Here is a 22,312-nt window from a genome sequence, read left to right as displayed (position 1 = left end):
GTAAACATTACTCATAAAAGTGAATGTTTTAGTATCTTACAGTATAGAAGCTACAGCTCTACCTAGTTCTCTTTGGTATGAATGAAAATACATCATAACCACCTATAGCAGGGGAAAGCCACAATGTCATGTATTCATTATTCAGTATTGTTGGTGTAAATGCCTTAAACTGAGACTGGATTTCTGGTCTTCTGTGTTCTGTTCTGACCGAATACAAGGCAATATTCTAAAAATCTGTTTATGTTCGTGGCAATTTGAATTGGTATAACTTAGCTTGGCTCAGTCAAGTTTCCAGATGACAATTTTTAAATGGTTTAAATAAACTGGGGGGAAAAAAAAGCCACAAACCCACCTTGTAGAGAGTTTTTATTTCATTCATGAGTTTTGCATACTTGAGTCAATTGTAAAGGTATTTGATCAAGGACAGTAGATGTCAAGTGTCCACCTTTTAGATGCAGCCTGTTTTCTTGCCCTGGGACTCCTACACCTTCAGTGTAGCTGAAGCCAAGTGGGTAAGAGGTGAGGAGCTGCTCCATGCAGTGTGTTTGGAAAGGAAATCTGTTTGGAGCTTTAGGCTAGGGCCAGTGTGAGGCACGTGGGCCAGGGACAGTCTCTGCTTTGTCTCTTGGTGGCTACAGAAGAGCAGCTTCTGCCTCATGGGCCACTTACTCTAGGTGCAAGGAGCCTGGACAAAGTTGGCTCAGCAAACTGAAAATTGTTTTGCTTTGCCTCTTTTTGGGCTCTGTGGTGGTTGGCCTTGGAAGGTCTCTGCTGGGCTTAGGTGAGCTCCTTTTTATCTCCTTACCTCAGGAAGAACTGCAGGTTCCCCACTGAGATACTTCAGGCACTAAAACAGTTGGTTTCAGGCACTTGTTTACACTTACACTGGGAAATGATCTTTTTTAAATGAAGGTAGAAGTTTTCTTAAGTTGATTTAGCTCACTCTAGGAGAGCTACAGCATGACTCTGTCCTGTGTGCATTAGTGGTGTTGGCAGCACATAAACTGTGAGGGTTCTGCTGTATCTCACAACAGCCATGCACAGAGTAAGCTTTTCTGGCAAGAAGTTTAACAACTAAACATCTTGCATAAGAAATTTTAAATAGTACAAGGTGGAAGAAGAAAAGAGCAAATTGGACAATCCTCTTAATTACTCTCAGGGGATTGCACAGATGGGTTTGTTCAGGTCAGTCAGAAAGCATGGAATTATGTTCAGTAGACTTCTGAATTTAAGAAACTGATTTTTTGTGAAAAACTTGTTGGATTGAATGCCAGGCAAAAATGCTAAACTTGAGTACAGTTTTCTGTACATAATTTGTGTGTTTGTATTATGAAATTGGCCTGCTCAGCTGCTTGGCATTTGGATGGCACTTGGATTAGTTATGGAGAGAATTCAGCCTTTGGACATTATATTTCAGCAGCTGGTTTATTTTGTACATAAAACATTGCTGTGTTTTGCTTGCTGAAGAGCCCACCAGTGGAATGCTGTTACATCATGAGACATAACTTCAATTAGTATCAGCTTCTAGACTGACACTTGAATTAAATATTAACATTTTCTATGCTTTGAGTAAGTAAACAAAGGACTCTGTTTTAATCTACCTTCTCTGCAAGGATGGATAAAAGGGGAACGTGTATTTTGAACAGCAAAATAGGAAAAAAGTTTGTCTCAGTTGTCTACCTTGATTCAGCAAAGTCAGAGAGATCTTTTTCTGGCTGATGTTTTGGATACTTTTTAAATCTAAAAAGAAATGTGACAATGGAAGCCTCTTTGTTTTGTTGGGGATGCTGTATACTGTGGGGTGTGGGAAAAGGTTGGACTCTGTATGGGCTCTTTCACAAGGAGAATCAGGAACATGGCAGTATTTTACAACCTTTTTATTTTCCTACCAATATGTTCTAAATTACTGCAATAAGTGCAGAGCCTCTTCACAATTTGTGTTTCACTTATTTGGCACTGTGGTGTTGAAAACCTATTAAAGTGATGTGATCTGTGACTTAAGTCTTTGCATGGGTAGGATAACTTCTGGGATCAAAGTCTATTGCTGGGGTAGGCAAACTCTGCCTTTCCAAAACAAATAGCTAAGATATGTGATGGAGTGGGAGGAGAGTTAATTATAGATTGTAAACGAAATAAAATACAAATAGGAAGGCAGATCTTTCCTGTGCTTCTCTGATGAGCATGTTTAAGGTACTTCAGACCTTTCCTCCTGCTCTGTCTTCGTCAGAATGCTCTTCTGTAACGTAGTGATTTTTAGTTAAGATGCTTTTTGTCTGTACAGAAAAGCAGTGATGCAGTTCCACAAGTTCTGAGACCTTCAGTTCTCAGCTCAATGCATTGGACTTGCAGCCCAGAGTCATCTTGCTCTTGTACTCTCTTGGCTCCAGGCTCTGTTGAGTTCTTTGTGGATGTGCCTGCAGACACCTGTTTTCATGTCCTAGATGGACAGACACCTGTCTATTCATGTTTCCATAAAATGGGAATGTTATCAGTCCCTTAACTGCAAAGTTGTATAACCCAAATTCCTTACTCTAATGTGCATCCTTCAGATCTTGTAGGAATGGGAAAAGAGGACAGAATGCAAAATGTTCAGCTAATGCAAGTGGAATTGGGTTGCACATGGAGAGATGTAGTCTCTGTGCACTGAGGAGTAGATGATAGAGGGCCTACAAGATAAATTTTAGATGGCTAAACTGTGTTTCATGTCATTTTGGAAACTGACAGTTATACAATTCATAAAATTCTTGTTGTAAAATGTAATTTGCCTATTATGTAAAATTATTGTTCCTTTTATGTGATTAAATGCAGAGTTATTTTTTTATTACGCTGTTTTCTTGGCAAAAGTAATTGTCTTCTGGTGAAAATATGTTTAGCAATACTCTGCCTTCTGAAACAAAACTTAACACTGCATATGTTTGACACTTCATTTGTTTTGCTAAGGCTTATTTGGAAGAGTTTTGTATTGTTTGTAGAAGTGCTTAAAGGTTTTCTTAATTTTTTTCTTTTCAGTCATTATTTAACCTACTGGAGTTTCGAAGACTAGTTTTGAATTTCAATCCTCCTGCAAATGCTCAAGATTTACCCCGAAACCAAAAGGTAAAAGGAGAAGCTGATTTCCTCTCATGGCTGAGGAGGGCATTTCTGTCTTGTACTTGAATTTTGCACTGTTCTTTAGCTCATATCAGTGTGGGTTTTAGAGGTGCCAGTTAACAGTTCTCTGAGATTCCTGTTGTGGATCTTGCATAAATGGCATCAGCCTGGCAGCACAGTATGGGGCAGGGTGCAGAGCATTTCTCATGTGAGTGTAGCTTGTCTTAGCAAATGTACTTTATTCCATTTCCCTCCCACTCATGATCTGACATTGAGCTTTCATTTATTAGCTTGTCTCTTCTGGCTTTTTCAGGAGGTGATTATAAGTATAAATTTTCTCATGCTTATCCTGGTACTCATATAGGATTGGGAAGGGGAAGGTCTTGGCTTAGGTTTCTTGTGGCTTCAGACTGGCAAAGGGGAATGGTCATGGAGTGGGGGACAAGACAAATCAGTTTTTCTTCCTTCATGGGCCTGCTTTGAGGACAGATGCAGTGGGGGCCCTGTGGTTTCTATGCTATGAAATGGGAAGGAAGAAATGGAAAAGGAAGTGGCTTTATGAAGATGCTTTGTTGCCTGATTTTTAGCAGGGACTTATAGAGCAGTGAATTTTTGCATATCCAGAAATTAGAATTATATAGGTTGAAAAGATCCTTAAAGATTAACTACTTCCAACCCCTGTGCCATGGACAGGTGCACCTTCCACTAGTTTAGGTTGCTCAGAACTCCATCCAAGCTGGCCTTGAACATTCCCAGGGATGGGGCATTCACAGCTCTTCTGGACAACCTGTGCCAAGTTCTCACCACCCTCGCAGTAAATTAGAGTATTGCCTGTTGCCCCTTTCTGTCAGATTTAAAGAAGCAAGTGTGTTGTCAGCCTGTTCTTAGTTGTTTGTCCCTTCAGGATTCTCTGGAATGTTCACTATCAAAAGTAAGAACTGTAATTAGAGAAGCAAAAGAAAACAAAGAGAAGCCAGTGTCCATTTTCTAAACCTCTGGGTATGTTCCATAAAAGGGAAGTTGAATGTTCAGTCAGGCCTGGATAATTTCTCTCCTGCCCTACCCCCTTCTTTCCTCACCACATTCAAAGTGCAAGAGGTCACTTTTTTGGTTGGAAAGCATGTTTGCATTAGATCATGAGATGGTGTGAAAAGAAAACATGGGTAGTGTTCCCAACACAAGGTGGGGATGGGGTAGTGTATTTTAATGAGAAAGATAAGTCGTGCTTTACAAATGGTTGCACTAAATTTTTTTATTTTGATTTTTAGATTGACCTTCTGCTCAGTATTTAATTTTTCATCATGTAATTTGTTTTAGTAATATTCTTCATTACTCAGAAATTCTATGTTCATTTTTCAGCATGGAAAAAGCAATTGGCATCTAAAAAATGGTATGAAATAGCTGATAACAAGCTGTTGGCATCATAAACATCTTGCCCAAGCATTGACACTTGCAGCCAAATGCCTTTAGCTGTGCCAAAGTGCTTTATTTTAGAAATTCTGACCATGACAGGCAATAAGTTGGTGAGAAATGGTGTGACACCAGGCAAGTGCATGGATTTGGGCAGAAACCTTGCTAGAAAGAATCTCTGGCAGTAGTTTGTATCCTTTCCTTTGTTAACTTACCTTCCAGAAGGAAGTAACATTATTACTTGGTGTACTCATCTGTCTTATCTACAGCTGAAAAAGGATTGAGGAGAATTTAGGATAAGGGATTGCTGCACTAGTTGGAATTTTGATGGATAGAAGACATAAGCATGCATGCCCCCAAATATGGGTGCCTTTATTTCTTTGTAAGAGAAGGCAATTAGAGGGAAATTGATTCAGAGTTGTAATATAAGTTACCAGTTGACAGTAAAAAAAAAAAAAAAATAAAGCCCTGGAATTTACTTCCGACTGCTTACTTATTTTAAAACTATTTTGCCTCAGTTTTGGTTTTGTTTTTGTTTTTATTTCAGTATTAACTACCATATGTGACTGACAATCTCCAGGATCAAATTTCCTTGCTAATAAAGGATATGTTTTAATAATCCTAGATTTCGAATACTTGGGTTTACATCCTGTTGTTCTTCCAGTTGCTGGAAATTACAGTTTAATGCTGGGGTCATGACAATCTCTTGATTTAGAATTAAAGCATGTGGTGGTACTTCAGGGAATATGACAGAGCAGGATGTTTGTTCTTTTTCCCATCAATATATTGAATCCAAATGCTATGAATAATTTGGCATTAAACTTTTTAATCCAGAAGCCATTGGTATAAATTTTTACTTCAAAAAACCCCCAAACAAACAACAGCCCCATCCTATTTATCTCAGCTAACTGGGCTTTGATTTTCTGGATTTGGGCATACACTTAAAATCTTTGATTTGATGTTGCTCTTTTTAGTTTGAAAATAATTTTTCTTCCTTGGTTTCTTTCTATAGAACAAATGCAGTTCTCTGTAGTTACTGCAGCTTCTTTGCTATCCCAATTCTCTTGGCTCTTGCTGTCACATGAACAGATATTTTTCCTGTACACACTGAGACCAGCTAAATATTTGGCTTCAGTAATATCTTCAGGAAACATTTTATTATCAGAGGAAAGGGGTTACTGCACTCCAGGTCAGGACATCCTTCCACCTGGTCTGATATTATTGTAATATTATCTTTATCTCACTCTCCTGGCAAACTGATTGGCCATAGTGGATGTTTGCTATGTATGAAATACGTAGACAACTTTAAAAGACATTTATAACAATAAATTATTCTGACATGTATTAAGAAATTATTTATGCAGGCAGGATAGCTGATAAAATGGAGAATGTTTTAGATTATGAAATTTTCATGCAGTGCTTAGTTAAAACCTTATTTCATCTTTTTTTTTGTGTTGGTGCATGTACAGGATGCTTTAGAGATGGGAGCTCTATGCTGTGCTGTGTTCACTTTATCAGTTCTTTGTTTTGATGTGCAAGTCCTTTTGTGGAGCTCAATACCTTATCTTAGGTATTGGCCTACCTTATTTTGAAGATTTTAGGGTTAGTTCTGGTCAAGGGTCATGTCTATTGCATTAAATTGAGCTTTTTCAAAAGCAGCAAGGATTTCCTTAGTTTTAGAGAACTTTAGTAGTCTTTGTAGATATTTGTCCTGAGTAATCTTTCTTACATTGGTAGGCAGCTGTTCAAGCTAACTTTGGCTAAAACTCAGCCAAAGTTGTAGTGTAAATTTGGGTAATGCAGTAATGTACTATGTACTTTATAATAATGCCTATCTACTTCAGATTGAATAAAAATAGTATTCTGTGGTTAATAATTTATTTTATGCATATGAACTATCACTGATATTGAAGCATCTTTATAAAATGTATCTAAAAATTGAAATTCCATTTGTTTTAATAGAACACTTTCAGAAAACAGCAAGAAAAATACAACTTTTGCAGTTTGCTTCCTTCTTTTGTTGTTACATTATGCTTTAAGTATCTAAATGGGAGACTGCTTTTGTTTTTTAATTAGGATGATTTGATGCTGAATTAGAGTGGCACTTGAAGTGCAACCTTTTCTGTGAGCAGTGTTTAGAGCAGCGTTTATAACTGGCAGGTATTTTGCTAGGTGGACTGGAAGAGCAAGTTAAATTCAAATTTACATGGCTAGAAGTATTTCCTAGGTGTTATGTGGAACACATGGAATTCACTGTGCACTTTTGCAATCTGAAGTAAACCATATTTTACATATAAAAAGCTTTATGCCTCCTGGATTGACACAGGAGTGACTAAACAAGTCTGCTGTGTGATGAGCATGTGAAATAGTCACAATTTGTCATCAAGTAATTCCAGTTTGACCAGTATCAGACATCTGTGGTGCCTTTGAATGATACTTTGTTCTAAATACAAGTGAATATTACATGGGGTTTAATTTCACAAGTATTTGCCAGCTATCCACTCAGAAGTAGATATCCAATCTCTGCAGCATTGGTGACCTGTGATTTAATCTATGGTATTTGTATTTCAGTTTATTTGTTTTTCATCATGGAGGCAGAAAATATTTCTTCTCTTCTGAAAACCAGCAAAAGAATGCCATAGTCACATGAACTGTACTTCAAAGTTGGTAGGAAGGAGAGCAGGCTATTTTATTAGTGTCAAGAGAAATAACAGAGGTTAATTTAGACCTTAGAGGTTTAGTCTTCAGGAAAAAATAAGCTTAAAAAAGGTGCTGAGTAGTGTGTAGGCTCACAAGAAATTCTTCTAGAGGTACAGAGGAATACTAATTTCAGTAAAATAATGCATTCTTGCGGGGTGTTACTTTAAGCTTTTTAAGTCTTGAGAGAAACGTTTTTGTCCTAAATGCAGCTCTGCTTGTCCAGTTGTCAATGCAGGCCCTGTTGAAGACAAAGAGTATCATCTAGATATTATTTCAGGGAAACTTTAGTTTCTGAAATGGAATTTTCTTCCCAGAAAACCGCATTATTTTGTAATATTGACAAATAAAAGGCATGCAGCATTACCTTGGTACAAGTAACCTTATATATTATTATGACATTACTCAGGTTATTGGATAACATTTCTGTTCAGTAGATTTCTGTTACCCCTTTAAATATTTTTATTCTTCACATACAGGAACATAGGAATCTGCCTTTCATGCGTGAATTGAGGTACCTGTTTGCACTTCTAGTTGGTTCAAAGAGAAAATATGTTGATCCATCAAGAGCAGTTGAAATCCTTAAAGATGCTTTTAAATCAAATGATTCCCAACAGGTAAATTCCATGTATTTTCAATCAATTTTATGCATGTTTCTATATAGTCATATTGGAATAGGAAATACTTACCACAGACAACAGAATTTCAAAATGTCCACAGAAAAGCAACTTGTAATTATCACAGTCTTTGAACTTTTGTGGTTTCTGGTTCTGTTTGTTAGAAATATGTAAAAAAATATAATTCCAGACGACAGGACTATTTTATTCAATACACTTTCTTCCTATTATTTTAGAAATGGACTAATAGTTCAACATTCTTGCTTTTAGGATTTATTTTAGCTTCTAAGTCTGGGGGTTTTTGAAGGAGAAATACTCTTCTGATCTAACAGTACATACAGGACTGTACTGTTAATGTACAATGCCATTATCCTGCTTGTTTAGATACTGGTTTGGAGGATCTAAATATTCAGGATTATTACCCAAATCTTAATGTGCATATTCTGCTTTTTTTGGAGAAATATTCTATTTCTTCAGATACTTTGTTTCATAACATGAGGTTATGTGACTGAGTTGTTTAATTACAATAGCACACTGAATTTGTTGCTTGATGAAAGTAATATTAGTCACCACTTGCTAGATACCAAAGGGTTTGAACAATGGGATTCAAGAGATGCCTTTGGACTAGCGTGGTGTGAAAGCTGAGCCCAAGTAACAAGGATCACAGGACAGTGTCACTGCTGAGGAACACCAGAGCCACTCATAAAAAAAAACAATCATGGCATGGTCTTAGACATTGTGTGATTCTGGAACACTGGTGGAGGGGGAAGGGAATTCTGCTAAACTGGTCTTGTAAGGTGACACTTTGTTGTGTTCTGCTGCAAATGTGTACTGATCACTTTGTTTTTTAACAGCAAGATGTTAGTGAATTTACACACAAATTATTAGATTGGCTAGAAGATGCCTTCCAAATTAAAGCTGAAGAAGAGAGGTAAGAATTTTTTTTCTAGCTCTTCATGTTGAACATTGTAGATGAGAGAAAAGCAAAGCAAATGACCAAAAATGCAATTCTCTGTATGGCTGAAAAAATTTGGACTCTGTAGCTTGTTTTAGTTCAAGTGTGATTTTTTCCATGCATATCAATACTTTTGGGTTTTTTCCACAAGTTGTCTTTTTTCACCCTCTTATTTCATGTTAGAAATCTAGCTCCATGAAGTCCAGAGTATATAAAGAGTAAAATAAAGAGATGTTTTGTAGATAGTCAATTAGGCTTTTTTTATTTTAATACAATTTTGCTTTTGGATCCTGTAGTTAAAGTACTTCAAAACCTCATTCCTCTTTCTCATCTTAGAAGAAAATACACACTGTTTGTATTAGTGAGCATCTGGAAACTCTTTTGAACACATGATTTTTTCTATAATGTTTCAAGAAACAGTTTTTACAAGTGTTTTGTACGTTTAAACTCTATTATTACTTAATCTGGTTTGCATAGATTGTCTTAAAATGAAACACTTCTGAAAACTAATTTTCAGAATACATTTTTCCCTGCAAATATCTGAATCATTGTTGTTGTCATTAGAGGGAAGTACAAAAATAAATTAACAGTAAAATAGGTATAATTTCTATAATGAATTCAGAAGTTTTTAAACTTCTGAATTCATTCATTCTGAACTCTGAATTTGAGAAGAATTAATAGTTTTATAAATCAAAGGTTGTAGCTTTGACTTGGTTTTTTTTTGCACTAATACAGCTCCTATTCTTTTAGGGATGGAGAGAAACCAAAGAACCCAATGGTGGAGCTGTTTTATGGAAGATTTCTAGCAGTAGGTGTACTTGAAGGTATGCATCAGAATTTACTTGCACTTCTCTGGTCATGTCTGATCTGTGCTTGTCCAAGCACACAGGTGACTGATGCATTTTTAGGATTTTAGCTGCTTCTGCAGAAGCAGGTATGGAGAACACACATATATAAATTTGTCTGTGACAAATGGTTGGTGAGGTATGAGACTGAGGAGAAATGCAGTGAGCTGCATCCATGTTTTCATAACCTTCAGGAGCTGAGTGTATGTTCTCAGTGCAGCAGAACTTGGGGTGAGATGCTGAGGGAAGATGCTTGGAAAAAATTATTGGGGCACTGTTACCACTTACCAGAAGGCAAGATAGGGTATTTCACTGAGCTGTTCTCTCATGCTCCCTCTGATTCATTTAATGCAATTTAAAGCTTGAGTTACAGCATTTCCTTATGCACAATTTCTCACATGGAAAACTCACCCTCCCACAAGTACAGCTTGTTGGGAAACAAGTCAGTGGAAACCTGCTCAAGGGCAGTGTTGGAGAGAGTGCTAAGGAGGAAGACACTGTACAACAAGCTTCCCTTTACCTTATTTGTATGTGATTAGTAGATCTGCAGAATTGTACTGTTCTTTATTTCCAATAGGCCATGAAAGTATTTTTGAGTCATTTTAATGTTGGTGATTCTGTCTCTCATCCAAATGAATGACTTTTGTATTTGAATGAAGCAGGTGTAGTCTTTTAAGTGGCTTCCAGGTTATTCTGTGACCTTGAACATATTTCTAATGAGTTGTTGTCAGATTTCAGAACCATTCTGCAGATTTCTTGCTAGTAGCATTTTTTTTTTCTTTATATTTAGCTACTTTCATCCCTAACATTCTCATTTTAACAGAGGAGATATGTAAAAATCAAACAAATGAAAAGAAACTAGGGGATGCAAGACTTGTTACTGACATTGAGCTGAAATAAATTGAATTTCTAGGTTGAAATCACTTGTCCCCCATATTTGTCCTCATTTTTGCACTTACATCTTAATACAATGTTACCAAAATATAATCTTGTTTTCAGGACAGAAATGAATGTTCTCTTTTGTGGCTTAGTTTTGCAAAATGTACTTATACAAAGAGCTCTTTCATACCAGCAATTCCACTGGCTTTGCTGATACAATATACATTTGTATTATGAAGCTCCTATTTGCAGGGGAGGACTTTGATTTATATGTGTAAAACTTGCCATATGTCTGTGGTGCCAAGTAATTTTCAGTTTTCTTATTACCAAAAGATGCTTAAAATATATAAAAGTGGGCTGAAGAGGAAAATACAGTAATTTTCAAGATTGCTGGAGCAACATTTTTGAATAAATTGTGTTTTGGCATATAATTAAATTCAACAAGAAAATGTGGGTATTGTTTAGTAGACTAGATCAATTGACCTAGGATAGATAGAGTTTTTTTCGAGGTAAATTTTTGTTCTAAAACATTAACTGTTTAATTTTTCATGTGAAGGTAAAAAATTTGAAAACACAGAAATGTTTGGCCAGTATCCACTACAGGTTAATGGCTTTAAAGATCTGCATGAGTGCCTAGAAGCTGCAATGATTGAAGGGGAAATTGAATCTCTCCATTCAGAAAACTCTGCAAAGTCTGGTCAGGAGGTGAGTTAAGTGCTCCTGTGGACTTCTCTTGGGATGTTATTGTAGTGCCCTTTATTTTTCTTTGGGTTTCATGTCTGGGTTTTATGGTTCATGGCACCTGCTGTATAGATGGGAATCCCCATTGCCTGTAAAGGCTGAGCTGCTTTCTCTTTACACAGTTGTTCATGTTTCATCACGGTTATTTTAAAGATGTGAAATCTTAGGAGGTTTTTTCCTGCTTATGTAAAAAGTTCAGATGTAATTTCTTCCTTGATGTCAATCTTTTGCAGTAATGCAATTTTGCTTCCTCTAATGTCCAAGTACACATGGGGTTTAATTGTGAAGCCTAGTGACACACACTGAAATCATCCTCCAATCTGAAGTTCTGGTACCAATTTGTGTTTTACATCAAATGTTTTATGGCATCTCTTCCACAATGAGCATATTTCCTGAAATGTAATTTAAAGAAAACAAAATCTCATAAATTTCTTGGTGCAATCCCAAGTTTAGTTTCTCCATGCAAGGTGAAGCCTTGTTTGTACCTACTACAAGAGCATAACTGTTCATCTTACGAACTGAAGGTTGTCTTGCAGTTATAACCTGTGTGTATTCATGCATAAAATGCCAGTTCTGTTATAAATGCTTGACTAGAAATGTCAGATTTGGGTATTGTGGGCTTTTTTGTTTTGGTTTTGAGGCTTTTTTAACTTGTAATATTGGGAAACTGGGAAACAGCAGGATAGTGAAGTACAGATCTATACTGTTAAGCTTTGAGTTCTGTGAAATTGTCAGCTTTGCTTTTTAGAATGTGGAAATAGAAGTGAAATAGACACATGACAGATTTACAGTGGTGGAAAAACAAGAAAAGTAATGTGTCAAGTCCTACTCTAGAAAAAGCATTGCTTCATTATGACTGGGGCCAAGTGAATTGGTGATGTGCCCCTGAAATAATCTATAGTGATATTGCTTCTTTTAGTAGCTGTGTTTCAATGCCAGAAAGATGTCACAGTGCACTGGAAGGTTTGGAAGTAGTAAAGAACTCTGAATTTCTTGTAGCTTTTACATGGTCTGTCTCAACTGAACAAAGCCTTCAAGTAACTTTTCTGTGAGCTGATTGATATCAAAGCTTGAAAGAGAAAAATAACGTGGTACTCAAATGTGTTGAAAGATCCTAAAAGTAACATTCTGGGTTTTTTTCCTTTTTCCTACCATTGACTGTAATGGGGTATTTAGCTTTACTGCTATTAGTATAAGTATTTTTATCATGATACCTAAAAGCCTCAGTTACAGAGCAGGGTCTCAGCTAGTGAGCTAATGTAGGAACAGAAAAAGGAAACGTTCTCTGTCCTGAGGAACTTAAATCCTGCTTCAAGAGAATTTTAGCCACGAGCACTGGAAGAAAAGGCTGTTTGCCAGTTATTATGTGAAAAGGCTATTCAAGACATTTGGCTGGATAGGAGAACTTCAAGTGAGCCCTGAGTCAAATGCCACATCTGGGCTATGACACTGATGACAAATATGTCAATGGTGTCTGCAGCAATCAGAGAAACTTCAGGTGGTGGTTAGACACCCCAAACTTATTTAAATGGGTAGACTGTGGTTGTTATGTGTGAGAATGGACAGGAAAAAAATGATCTTCAGTGCTGGAACTGGAGCTGGATTTGTATTGTAGTTGAGAAACAACATATGTAAAAAAAGAAATGAGGACTAGCGATAGACCTCTGCTGAGTAGTCAAAGACAAATGGGGTAAGATGATGAGAGCAGAAGATTGTAAGATGATTAGAGACATGAGTAGAAACTTTAAGCTGTTAGTATGCAGGAAATGTCAAACGCTCACTGATCCTGTTTCAGAGGGGATCATTAGAAGCTTTGAATGTTGCTAGGTGAATGAAAGGATCAGGAAGCTGAGTCTGAGAGAACTATAGCAGGAAGAGCACTTGCTAGCAGTGTAAACAGCCCTTTCAGTATCATTGAGGAGTTGACAAGGCAGGTAGGCTCAAGCATGAGCTGACTTCTGTATGAGCAAATTAAATGTGAGTGGAATAAGTATTTCTGCCTCCTCTGCTGCAATACAGATAACAAAGCTTTTATGGGCATGGGCAACTAATAGTCTGTGTTTACATTGAAGGGAGAGGGTGGTAGCATTGGAAAACTTATGCTGACCCACTCTAAAACCAGTTTCTGTCATAGCTGTGTCAGTCTGCAGGTATTGTATCACTATTACTGAATTTCTGCTATTGGAAGGCATTAATTTTGGGAATTTCTGTTTCTTCATCCAGCACTGGTTCACAGAGCTTCCTCCTGTCTTAACGTTTGAGCTATCAAGATTTGAGTTTAATCAGGCTTTGGGGAGACCAGAGAAGATACACAACAAATTAGAATTTCCTCCAATTTTGTATCTAGACAGGTATGGTATAATATTATCAACAAAATTCTAGTGTGGATATAAAATAAATCATGTAAGTTTGTAAAGTTCATGATGTGTCTTATGCTCACTTGAATCATAGTAATTTTATGTTCTATTTACACAAGTTAGAGTTTTCATGGGTTTCATCTGTTTCAGAAAGTACACATAGATCACAATTTAAGACATACTGCTGCTTTGTGTCAAAAACCTGCTTCTTTTTTCATTTATTGCTCGGTACTTGTGTACACAGGCAAAATACTCTGAAAATTCATGCCCACCATTTATGGGTCCCTTTGGGAAATAGGGTGACAAGTTGGATGTTTTGTGGTGTTGCAGATACTCTTCAAACATGCAGTCAGTTCTCAGCATGAGTGCATGCAGTTTCTCTGTAGAGCAGAAATGGATGGCTTTCAGTAAAGTTATTTGTGAACCTAAATAATGAAACAGGAGTATTGCTCTGTGGTTGCCACTAAAACTACTTAATTTAGAATCTCTCTAATAGTGGCTTTCTAATACATTTTTGTCATCCTCAGTATCAACAGTGCTTTTGACACTGGGGAAAATGGATCTTCTGAAAGTTGTGGAAGGGAAGGCTCATTTTCTTCTCAGTTCTGTTTTAGTGCTGAGTATGTTGTAGTTCTAGAGGGTGTGAGTTTTTATTAGTATTGAACTGCATGGCTGATGGCGACACACCTCAGTTTCACTGTTGGGATACTAGAGGCTGACAATACTTTCTAAATTTTGTTTTACAGGTATATGCACAAAAACAGAGAAATAACAAGAATTAAACGAGATGAAATCAAGAGACTCAAAGAGTACCTCACAGTTTTACAGCAGAGATTAGAACGGTACTATAGATAACTGTCAATGCAAATAGTATTGTGGGCTACGTAGAATAACTCTTTGCAATTATATACTTTGTGTATTACCTGAGATTTCCTTTCTATATCTTTTCTTTTAACCTTTCTTTGGAAGCTATGTATGAGTGTTGTAATTCTGATTCATGAAACATGCTAGGAAAGATTTGCTTTTATTAATTGCAGTCAATCAGAAAAAAAAATATAATTTTTTTTTTTTTTTTAATTTTTTTTTGTATCTGTGAGTCATGGCATTAATACGTTTTGTGGTTAACAGATATTTAAGCTATGGTTCTGGTCCTAAACGATTCCCCTTGGTAGATGTCCTGCAGTATGCCCTGGAGTTTGCCTCCAGCAAGCCGGTGTGCACGTCCCCCGTGGATGACCTGGGTGCCAGTGCCCCTGCCAGTGGCACTCTGCCACCACAGATCCCCCCCAGGTAAGGGCTGCCTCTGCTCCCAGAGCTAACCAGCACATTCAGCTGCTTTGTGCACCAGACCAGTAAAACCAGGCATCTCTGGGGGGGTAGCATAAAGTTTCTGCTCTTTTCTTTCAGCACGGCAGGTTTAAATAAATAAAAATGTTAATGACCTGGGTTTGTCTCATGCACTTAAAAAATGTCTTCACAAGGAGATTACCATTTTTAAGCACAGCCCAATTTTATCTACAATTCTAAATAGACAGAAGATTCTGGTGAGGTCATTGATTCCCATGTGTATTGTTTAAGAATCTGAATTGAACAGTGTGTATGTGCTGTGTAGCATCAAGGTTTCTGGTGTGCAATTTATCTTTTAATTTTTGCCTAGGAGCTAAGCTCCTTTTCTGCCATGCAGTTTGCATATCTTATCAAATTTGTCAGGAATCTAAATAATCTGGCTTCTTAAATGCAGAATAGCTAAAGTACCAGAGAAATCAATGTCCAATAATGTTTTTCTCTTTATTTAAGTTAATAACTCGGTGTAGGAAATTGAGTATATGCTCAGTCAGTTTGCAGATGGTGCCCAACAGTTAAGGATTGGAGGGGATGTTGGTCAGCAGTGACTGAACATGAGCCAGCAGTGCCCAGGTGGCCAAGAAGGCCAATGGCACCTGGCCTGGGTCAGGAATGGTGTGTCAGCAGGACCAGGGCAGTGACTGTGCTCCTGTGCTGAGGTCACACCTCAATCGTGTGCTCAGTTTTGGGCTCCTCACTGCAAGAAAAACATTGAGGGTCTGGAGTGTGTCCAGAGAAGGGCAATGGATTGGGGAATGGTCTGGAGCACTGTGATAAGGAGGAGCTGGAGGGACTCAGCCTGGAGAAAAGGAGGCTCAGGGGAGAGCTGATCACTCTCTACAACTCCCTGATAGGAGGGTTAGCGAGGTGGGAACCAGCCTCTTCTCCCAGGTAATAAATGACAGGACACAAGGAAACAGCCTCAAGTTGCACTAGAGGAGGATTAGATTGGATACTAAGAAAGATTTGTTCACAGAAGGGGCTGTCAAATGTTGGAACAGACTTCCCAGGGCAGTGGTGGAGTCTTCCTCTATTTAAAATAAGTGTAGATGTGGCACTGAGGGACATGGTTTAGCTGTGGACTTGGCAGTGCTGGGTTAATGGTTGGACTTCATCTTAGAAGTTTTCTCCAACCTAAAAAATTCTTTGGTAATAGAGTGCAATTTTGGATAAGTGGACATTTAACAGCTTGTTACATAGCTTTGTATATTGTATTTGGAAAGTAGGGTTCTGTCTTCTGGGTCAGTCAAGGTTGTTAAATTTGTCATTCAGAGAAGTGAAGCACATTAATCTGACAAGGTTTTAACAGGATGTCCAATGCCTTACTGGTATCATGCCAGTAGAAATTGTGATGATTGATAAGAGAAGACAAACTTTTAAAAGTTACCATTGCCTGCATGAAATGTATTATCAAAAGTAATAAACTGGTCAAACTCCTGTACAGGAAGTTTGTTCTGTAGAAATGTAAGTATTGTGGCTTTTTTGTCTATCTGTAGAAACACCACAGCATGTTATATGGAGTGATATTTTCAGCTCTTAATGTTCTCAGACCTTTCTAAACTCATGAAAAATCCAAGTTCCTCAGGCTGTATCATGATGCTATACACAAAGTAAAAATTCAGTGGCATGCAAGAAAGATCTTCAGATTCCTCTTATGCAGTGTAATTATATAGAAGTGATCTTGTTGATGGGAAGAGAAAAATCTGTAACAAGTAACATTTTTATTACCCTGCTGCTCTGGCAGAATTCTCCTAAGGTGGCTGCTTTGCAGTTTGTGTTAGAGTGGTTTGGAACAAATTTAGATGGCTTGGTAGTGCATTTCCTGTGTGGCATAAATATCAGAGGTCCCTTCATTATTGCTGTTCAGCTAACATAAGTTGTAGGTAGGATGTTAGAAAAAGTCTGCTAGGCATAAGACACATGAAGGAAGTTATTAAACTGAGCATTTGTGCTTATTGGATTTTATAGTCATTGGCCATAAGACAAACTACTGTGATTTCTCTCTCTGCCACTTGGCTGTAAATGTTTCAAACCACAGTTATTTACATGTATGACATGATTTGAAATTGTCCAGTAGTGTTTCAAATAAGCAAACTTTGTTGTTGTGCTAATATGTAATGCACCACAAAGCTTTCAGAATTTAAAAACTAATTCCATATTGCTATTGTAGTTACATGTTCTGGATTGCACTTGAGGAAATTATTATGTTTAAAATGCACATTTTCAGGTGAAAAGCTTATTTTTATGGTGTAACATTTAGTCTGTCTATGTGATGATTCAATTTTTATATTTCATGTTTTGAATGAATGCAGCGCAATAGAGCAGCAGGGGCCTTCATCATCAGAAGTCCCAAGCACATCTCCTGTACAGAGATCAGTAATACATAAACCATTCACACAATCACGGATTCCCCCTGACCTGCCCATGCATCCAGCACCAAGGCACATCACAGAGGAGGAGCTGTCTGTCCTGGAGGGCTGCTTGCACCGCTGGAGGACTGAAGTAGAGAATGACACAAGAGGTAATGCCACACTGGGAAGGGCATTTGCTGTAGGAAAGGATTTGTGCACATGGGGGAAACCTTTCATCCCAGAAGGTTTAGCATTTGGCTTGTAGATAGATGTACCATGTGTGAAATGCACCCCTGTTTGGTTTTTCGTGAGATAAATATGTAGTCATGTGCAGTTATACAGCCTTGTGGAAGAAAAGTTCTTTCTTCTTTGTCTTTCAGATTTACAAGAAAGTATATCCCGAATACATCGGACAATTGAGTTGATGTACTCTGACAAAACAATGGTCCAGGTAAGTACAGTTTTGGCATAACTGAAAATAGATATTTTTTGGCACTTTTAAAAAATTCTTAGATGCTTGAAAACAGAGCAAGTATACAATTATGTAGTGTTTTGAGAGCAACTGTACAATTATGTAGTGTTGTGAGAAATTTCATTGCAAAGTCATAGTGGGTTTTGTAAGCCTTTAGTTGTGCAGTCAAATGAAAGACAGCGTTACAGTATTTTACAGGTGACAGGCTTAAATTCAGGCAGCTATGATGAAAAGCCCAAACATGTTCTACCTCCGATCTCCATTTTTACCTGAATGCAGATTTGCACAACAAACTTTTCTTGCCCTGATTTGCCCATTATTACTCAGTAACTTATGGCTTTAAGGTGATGAAGCATTAGACACAGGAAAGAACTGTTTACTTTGCTGCTTAGTGCCACTGCATATTGCAACTTCCATGCTAATACATGGAAATTCAAGACTCCTGATTTTGCTTTGTAGTTAATTCCAGTGAGTGGTATTGTTGCTATTGGCTTTTTTTATTTTGTTTTTCTGTTTTTTTTTTTTTAAACTTTGTCTAGAAATTGTATCACTCACAACTTTGATTATTAGTCTAAGCTATCTTCTAGCAAATTCTTATTTTGTGTAGTCTGATCAGTGTTTTTAGAATGTTTTGCTGTGAGTTGTGGCTCCTCTGCTGTTTCTTATGTTCACATACTCCTCTTCTCTCACTCTGAGAGGTTTTAAGGCTAAAGATTACTTTGTCTGTTACTTTCTGTTAGTAAAAAAAACTATTAGCATTCCAAGTAAGATCTGTTCAGCTTACAGTTTTTCTTGAGGTATGTTTTCATTTTGTACATGGCTCCTAATAGTTACTGGCAGCTGAACTGTGATGTTAAGGATTTCAGGCAGATTTGCCTAGATGACTTTCTTTAAGCTTGCTACTAGCAGGCACTTTTTTCCCTTAATACTTGTGTTCTAAGAAGAAGGCCACAAGCTACATGTCATCTAACTGTAAAATTAATTAATTTAGTCACTTGCATCTGAATAATCTACCTGTGTTGGCTTAGGTGTAGCAGGAAGAAATACCTCTGGATAGCAAAGATACTAGTCAGCTCTCATTACAAAAGAAAAAAGAGATTACTTAGTAAAACACAAAGTAGGTGCTGAACCCATCTGAAATCACAGGCTGGGAGGGAAGCTGCCCTCCTGCAGCTCACCTGGTTTGTCCCTGTTGCTGTTTTGGCACAATAGGAAGGAGGCAAGTACACAGAGCTGTCTTTTTTTTCCCTGCTTCCTCTGTCTCTGGGTGATTTGATAGCTGGGTGTTGCCCCATTCCCTGGGAACAGTTTCCCTCTGCAAAATACAATTGCAGGATTGCAGTCTTGAAGTCAAGTTCTATGCACATAAAACTAGATACATTTTTAAGACAAGCATACACTAGGAAGCATCCTGCAAATATTATATTTATGAACTATTTGATAAGCTCTTTGTTTTCTCATTTTCTCATTTCTCATCCTTTAGGATTCTGAGCAGATACAGTAGTCCATAAAATCTTTGTCAAATTGTCATATGAAATGCATTCCTGAAATCTTTATTGTTTCATTCTCCTGAATGAATGTTTTATCACCTGCTTATTTATTTCCTTCCTTCTGTGAACTTGCTTTTGGGAAAGAGGCACAGTTGTTTTTTCTGTGGGAGTTCGTCTGGGTTATAGCAGCTTTGATGTATCTGTTCTCCAGCTACATGTGATGGGGCTGGTGAAGCTCTGTTTCTGATTTACAAGTACTAAATGTAAACTGAGAAGTTTAATGCCACCCATGTTTGTGTTGCCTTGTGCTGTTAATTACTGTTGATATAATGGCTTATCACAAGAGATGCCTGTTGGCACTGATCTCACCTGTCCCCTGGTCACAGACCTCTGTGGGGAACCTTCCTGAAAGCTGAGTGTGGGTGACTGACAGCTGCTTCTCCTGGCTTGGAAAAAAGGGTGAGGACCCTCAAGCTGGCCCAGTTTGCATGGTTTTAAGTAAAACAATTTAAATTCAGCAGGGATTTTTAGTTCCTGATTTTAGGGTAAGAAAATTTGTTTTGACAAAGTGTAAAGAGACCCCTTTTTTATTAAATCAGGATCTGCATACATTTGTGTGCATATACAGAGGCTTGCAGTCATGTTAAGGAGGCTTTCACACTGGTTTAATAACAGATGTTAAAAACCCCAGAGCATTCAGATTTAAGGACTTGTCAGGATTTCTTCTTGTGTTTGGGAGATTTAGAGTGTGGTCTGGTCTCTGGAAAGACAGGCTGTTTGATTCCAGCTGCTGTGCAGTCACTCTGCTTTACAGTTCAAGGGGAGTTGCATATCTCCAGCACTTGCATATAGCCTGGAAGAGAATGATCAGCTTAAAAATAACTTCAAGGAGTTTCTCCAGTCACAGATATGTGTGTGTTTGTGATTGTTGCAGTACTCAAATGATATTTGCAAAAAATACTGAGTACACCTTGAGTTAAAGACTGTTTATCTTCAGTCCAGATTGTGACACCAGCACAAGCTGGTTTTGAGGTTTTTCATGCCAGCTGAGCTGTTGTCATTGAGACACACTGAGCATAGCAGAGAAGCTCAGCTTTCCTTTTTATGTTGCATGTGCAACAGCAGGTTAAAATGAGTCAATCACTAAGATGTTCTCAAAGGACTTATAAGTAAGAAAGAACTCATTAATTCTGCTTCTCTCTTTCCTTCAGACTCCAAATTACTTGGGTAGAAACTGAGTTTCCCATTGTTCTTACTTGTTGGTTTACAGATGTAGCCTGTAATTCATTTTCCACTGATCCTAGAAACTGCTATCATCCTTTCTCTCAGGAGGAGGAAGGGACCTTTTCAGGTCTTCTGTGCTTTATTTAACTTTTCCTGATACAGTTTAAACAGTGGAAAACAGTTGTATTCCTATTCTACTGTGGGAATTCTATTTTTGGGTAACTGAAGTAGATACTAATTTAAATAAATTCTTTTACTGTCACACAAAAAACACTGAGTTTGAATTTGCATGCGCCTTTCCAGACTTTTTGACAGGTTTGCCAGATTGGAACTGAAGCAAATCAGAGACAGTCAAGGCTGAGTTATTTGAGGGTTTTTTTGATAGATATAATGAAGGTAGGAATATTAAGGAATTAAGAAAAGAGGATGAGTGGCAGTAAAGGCAACAGAGTAGACATATATGTCATATACTAATATTTTAAGATCTCCTGTAACTTGTAGTGGTAAGTAACATAGTTCCAAGTCCTCATGATTAGTGGGTTGCTAGTTTTACTTGTTTTTCCTCTGTGTTGTGTTTTCATTCTGATTAACTTTATTTCAATTACCTTTATTTCATGTAGCAATTACTGGTAGCATACAATAGGAACTAAATGCTGTCAGGGAGGGTTTGACATTTGTTTTATCTCCTGTTTTGTTTTTTTAAGGTTCCTTATAGGTTGCATGCTGTCCTAGTTCATGAGGGTCAAGCAAATGCAGGACACTACTGGGCATATATTTATGACCACCACCAGAACAGATGGATGAAATATAATGATATTTCTGTGACAAAGTCAACTTGGGAAGAGTTGGAACGGGACTCTTTTGGTGGTTACAGGAATGCCAGTGCATATTGTTTAATGTACATCAATGACAAGGAGCAGTACTTGATACAAGGTAATGTTATCTACACAGATTCTGCATGATACAGAATAGCTGAATACATTGGTTGAACAAACTTCTTTCAGATGGATTTCCAGATTTTTGAAATGTTTTTAATAGTTATTGAAAATTTTATTCCTGCTAACTGTTAGGTTGTTTTTGTGGGAGGAGCAATTGCTGTTCAGCTTATAGATCAATAAAAAGAATGCCTGTGTTTCAGCATTATTAAGATTTAAAAAAAAAAACCTGTTTGTTAATTTGTAAATATTTAGAGAAGGGATTGCAGAATTTTGGAGGGTTTATCTCAAGATTAGGAGAGAGGTATGGAAATGGAGAAATGAGCCATTTGACATTAAAATCCTTGTGTAGCTGCTTTTTTCCCCATAAGCTTCAGAGCCCTGATACACTCTACTGGAGCATGAAAACTTGAAAGCTTATGCAGTAAATTGAAATGTGAATAACTTAGACTTACCAACCACACATCAAACCTAAGTAATACATGGGTTGGGAATTTTTTTTCAGGTCATATAGGAGTATGCAGCCATAAGACTTTGTATGGAAGTGATTAAAGAGAGGACAGTGATCCTTTAACACAAAGTTTTGGATAATGGTAGACAGAGAGCTATCTGTGGAAGTGTCCAGATATTCAATAGGAGGTCATGGAAAATATTCAGGTTCCTGTTTTTTCATAGGGCAGAAGGCTCAAGTGCTCATTTGATCAGTTTTTAAATGAGAACCAATATTACCCTTGACATTCCTAGGTTGCCATGTTGGTGGTGCACTTGCAGCCATAGGGTGTTTGGGCCCCATAGGCTGTGCCATTCTGATTAAATCTGAGGCTTGCCCACTGCATGGCAATTACTGCTGGTGGATCCCCTGGGATGTGGGATACCCCTGCAGAGACCATTCTCAAAGCAAAAGG

The 22,312-nt window shown here is 37.6% G+C and overlaps 1 protein-coding gene across 3 annotated transcripts in view; it reads left to right on the top strand.

The window, feature by feature from the left end:
- Positions 1 to 22,312, top strand: part of USP25 (ubiquitin specific peptidase 25) — an 87,743-nt gene that overhangs the window by 46,198 nt on the left and 19,233 nt on the right. For all 3 annotated transcript variants that reach the window (XM_063150034.1, XM_063150033.1, XM_063150035.1), the window contains 11 exons: positions 3,010 to 3,096; positions 7,677 to 7,814; positions 8,669 to 8,745; positions 9,520 to 9,593; positions 11,050 to 11,198; positions 13,458 to 13,585; positions 14,338 to 14,433; positions 14,720 to 14,881; positions 17,248 to 17,456; positions 17,667 to 17,737; positions 21,177 to 21,405. In XM_063150034.1, the coding sequence (XP_063006104.1) occupies positions 3,010 to 3,096; positions 7,677 to 7,814; positions 8,669 to 8,745; positions 9,520 to 9,593; positions 11,050 to 11,198; positions 13,458 to 13,585; positions 14,338 to 14,433; positions 14,720 to 14,881; positions 17,248 to 17,456; positions 17,667 to 17,737; positions 21,177 to 21,405 (1,420 nt within the window). The remainder of the gene's footprint in view (positions 1 to 3,009; positions 3,097 to 7,676; positions 7,815 to 8,668; positions 8,746 to 9,519; positions 9,594 to 11,049; positions 11,199 to 13,457; positions 13,586 to 14,337; positions 14,434 to 14,719; positions 14,882 to 17,247; positions 17,457 to 17,666; positions 17,738 to 21,176; positions 21,406 to 22,312) is intronic.

This window comes from Melospiza melodia, chromosome 2, assembly GCF_035770615.1.
Source record: "Melospiza melodia melodia isolate bMelMel2 chromosome 2, bMelMel2.pri, whole genome shotgun sequence".
Taxonomy (NCBI): Eukaryota; Metazoa; Chordata; class Aves; order Passeriformes; family Passerellidae; genus Melospiza; species Melospiza melodia.
Note: the sequence above shows the minus strand (reverse complement) of the source record. Positions and strands in the feature narration are given on the sequence as shown.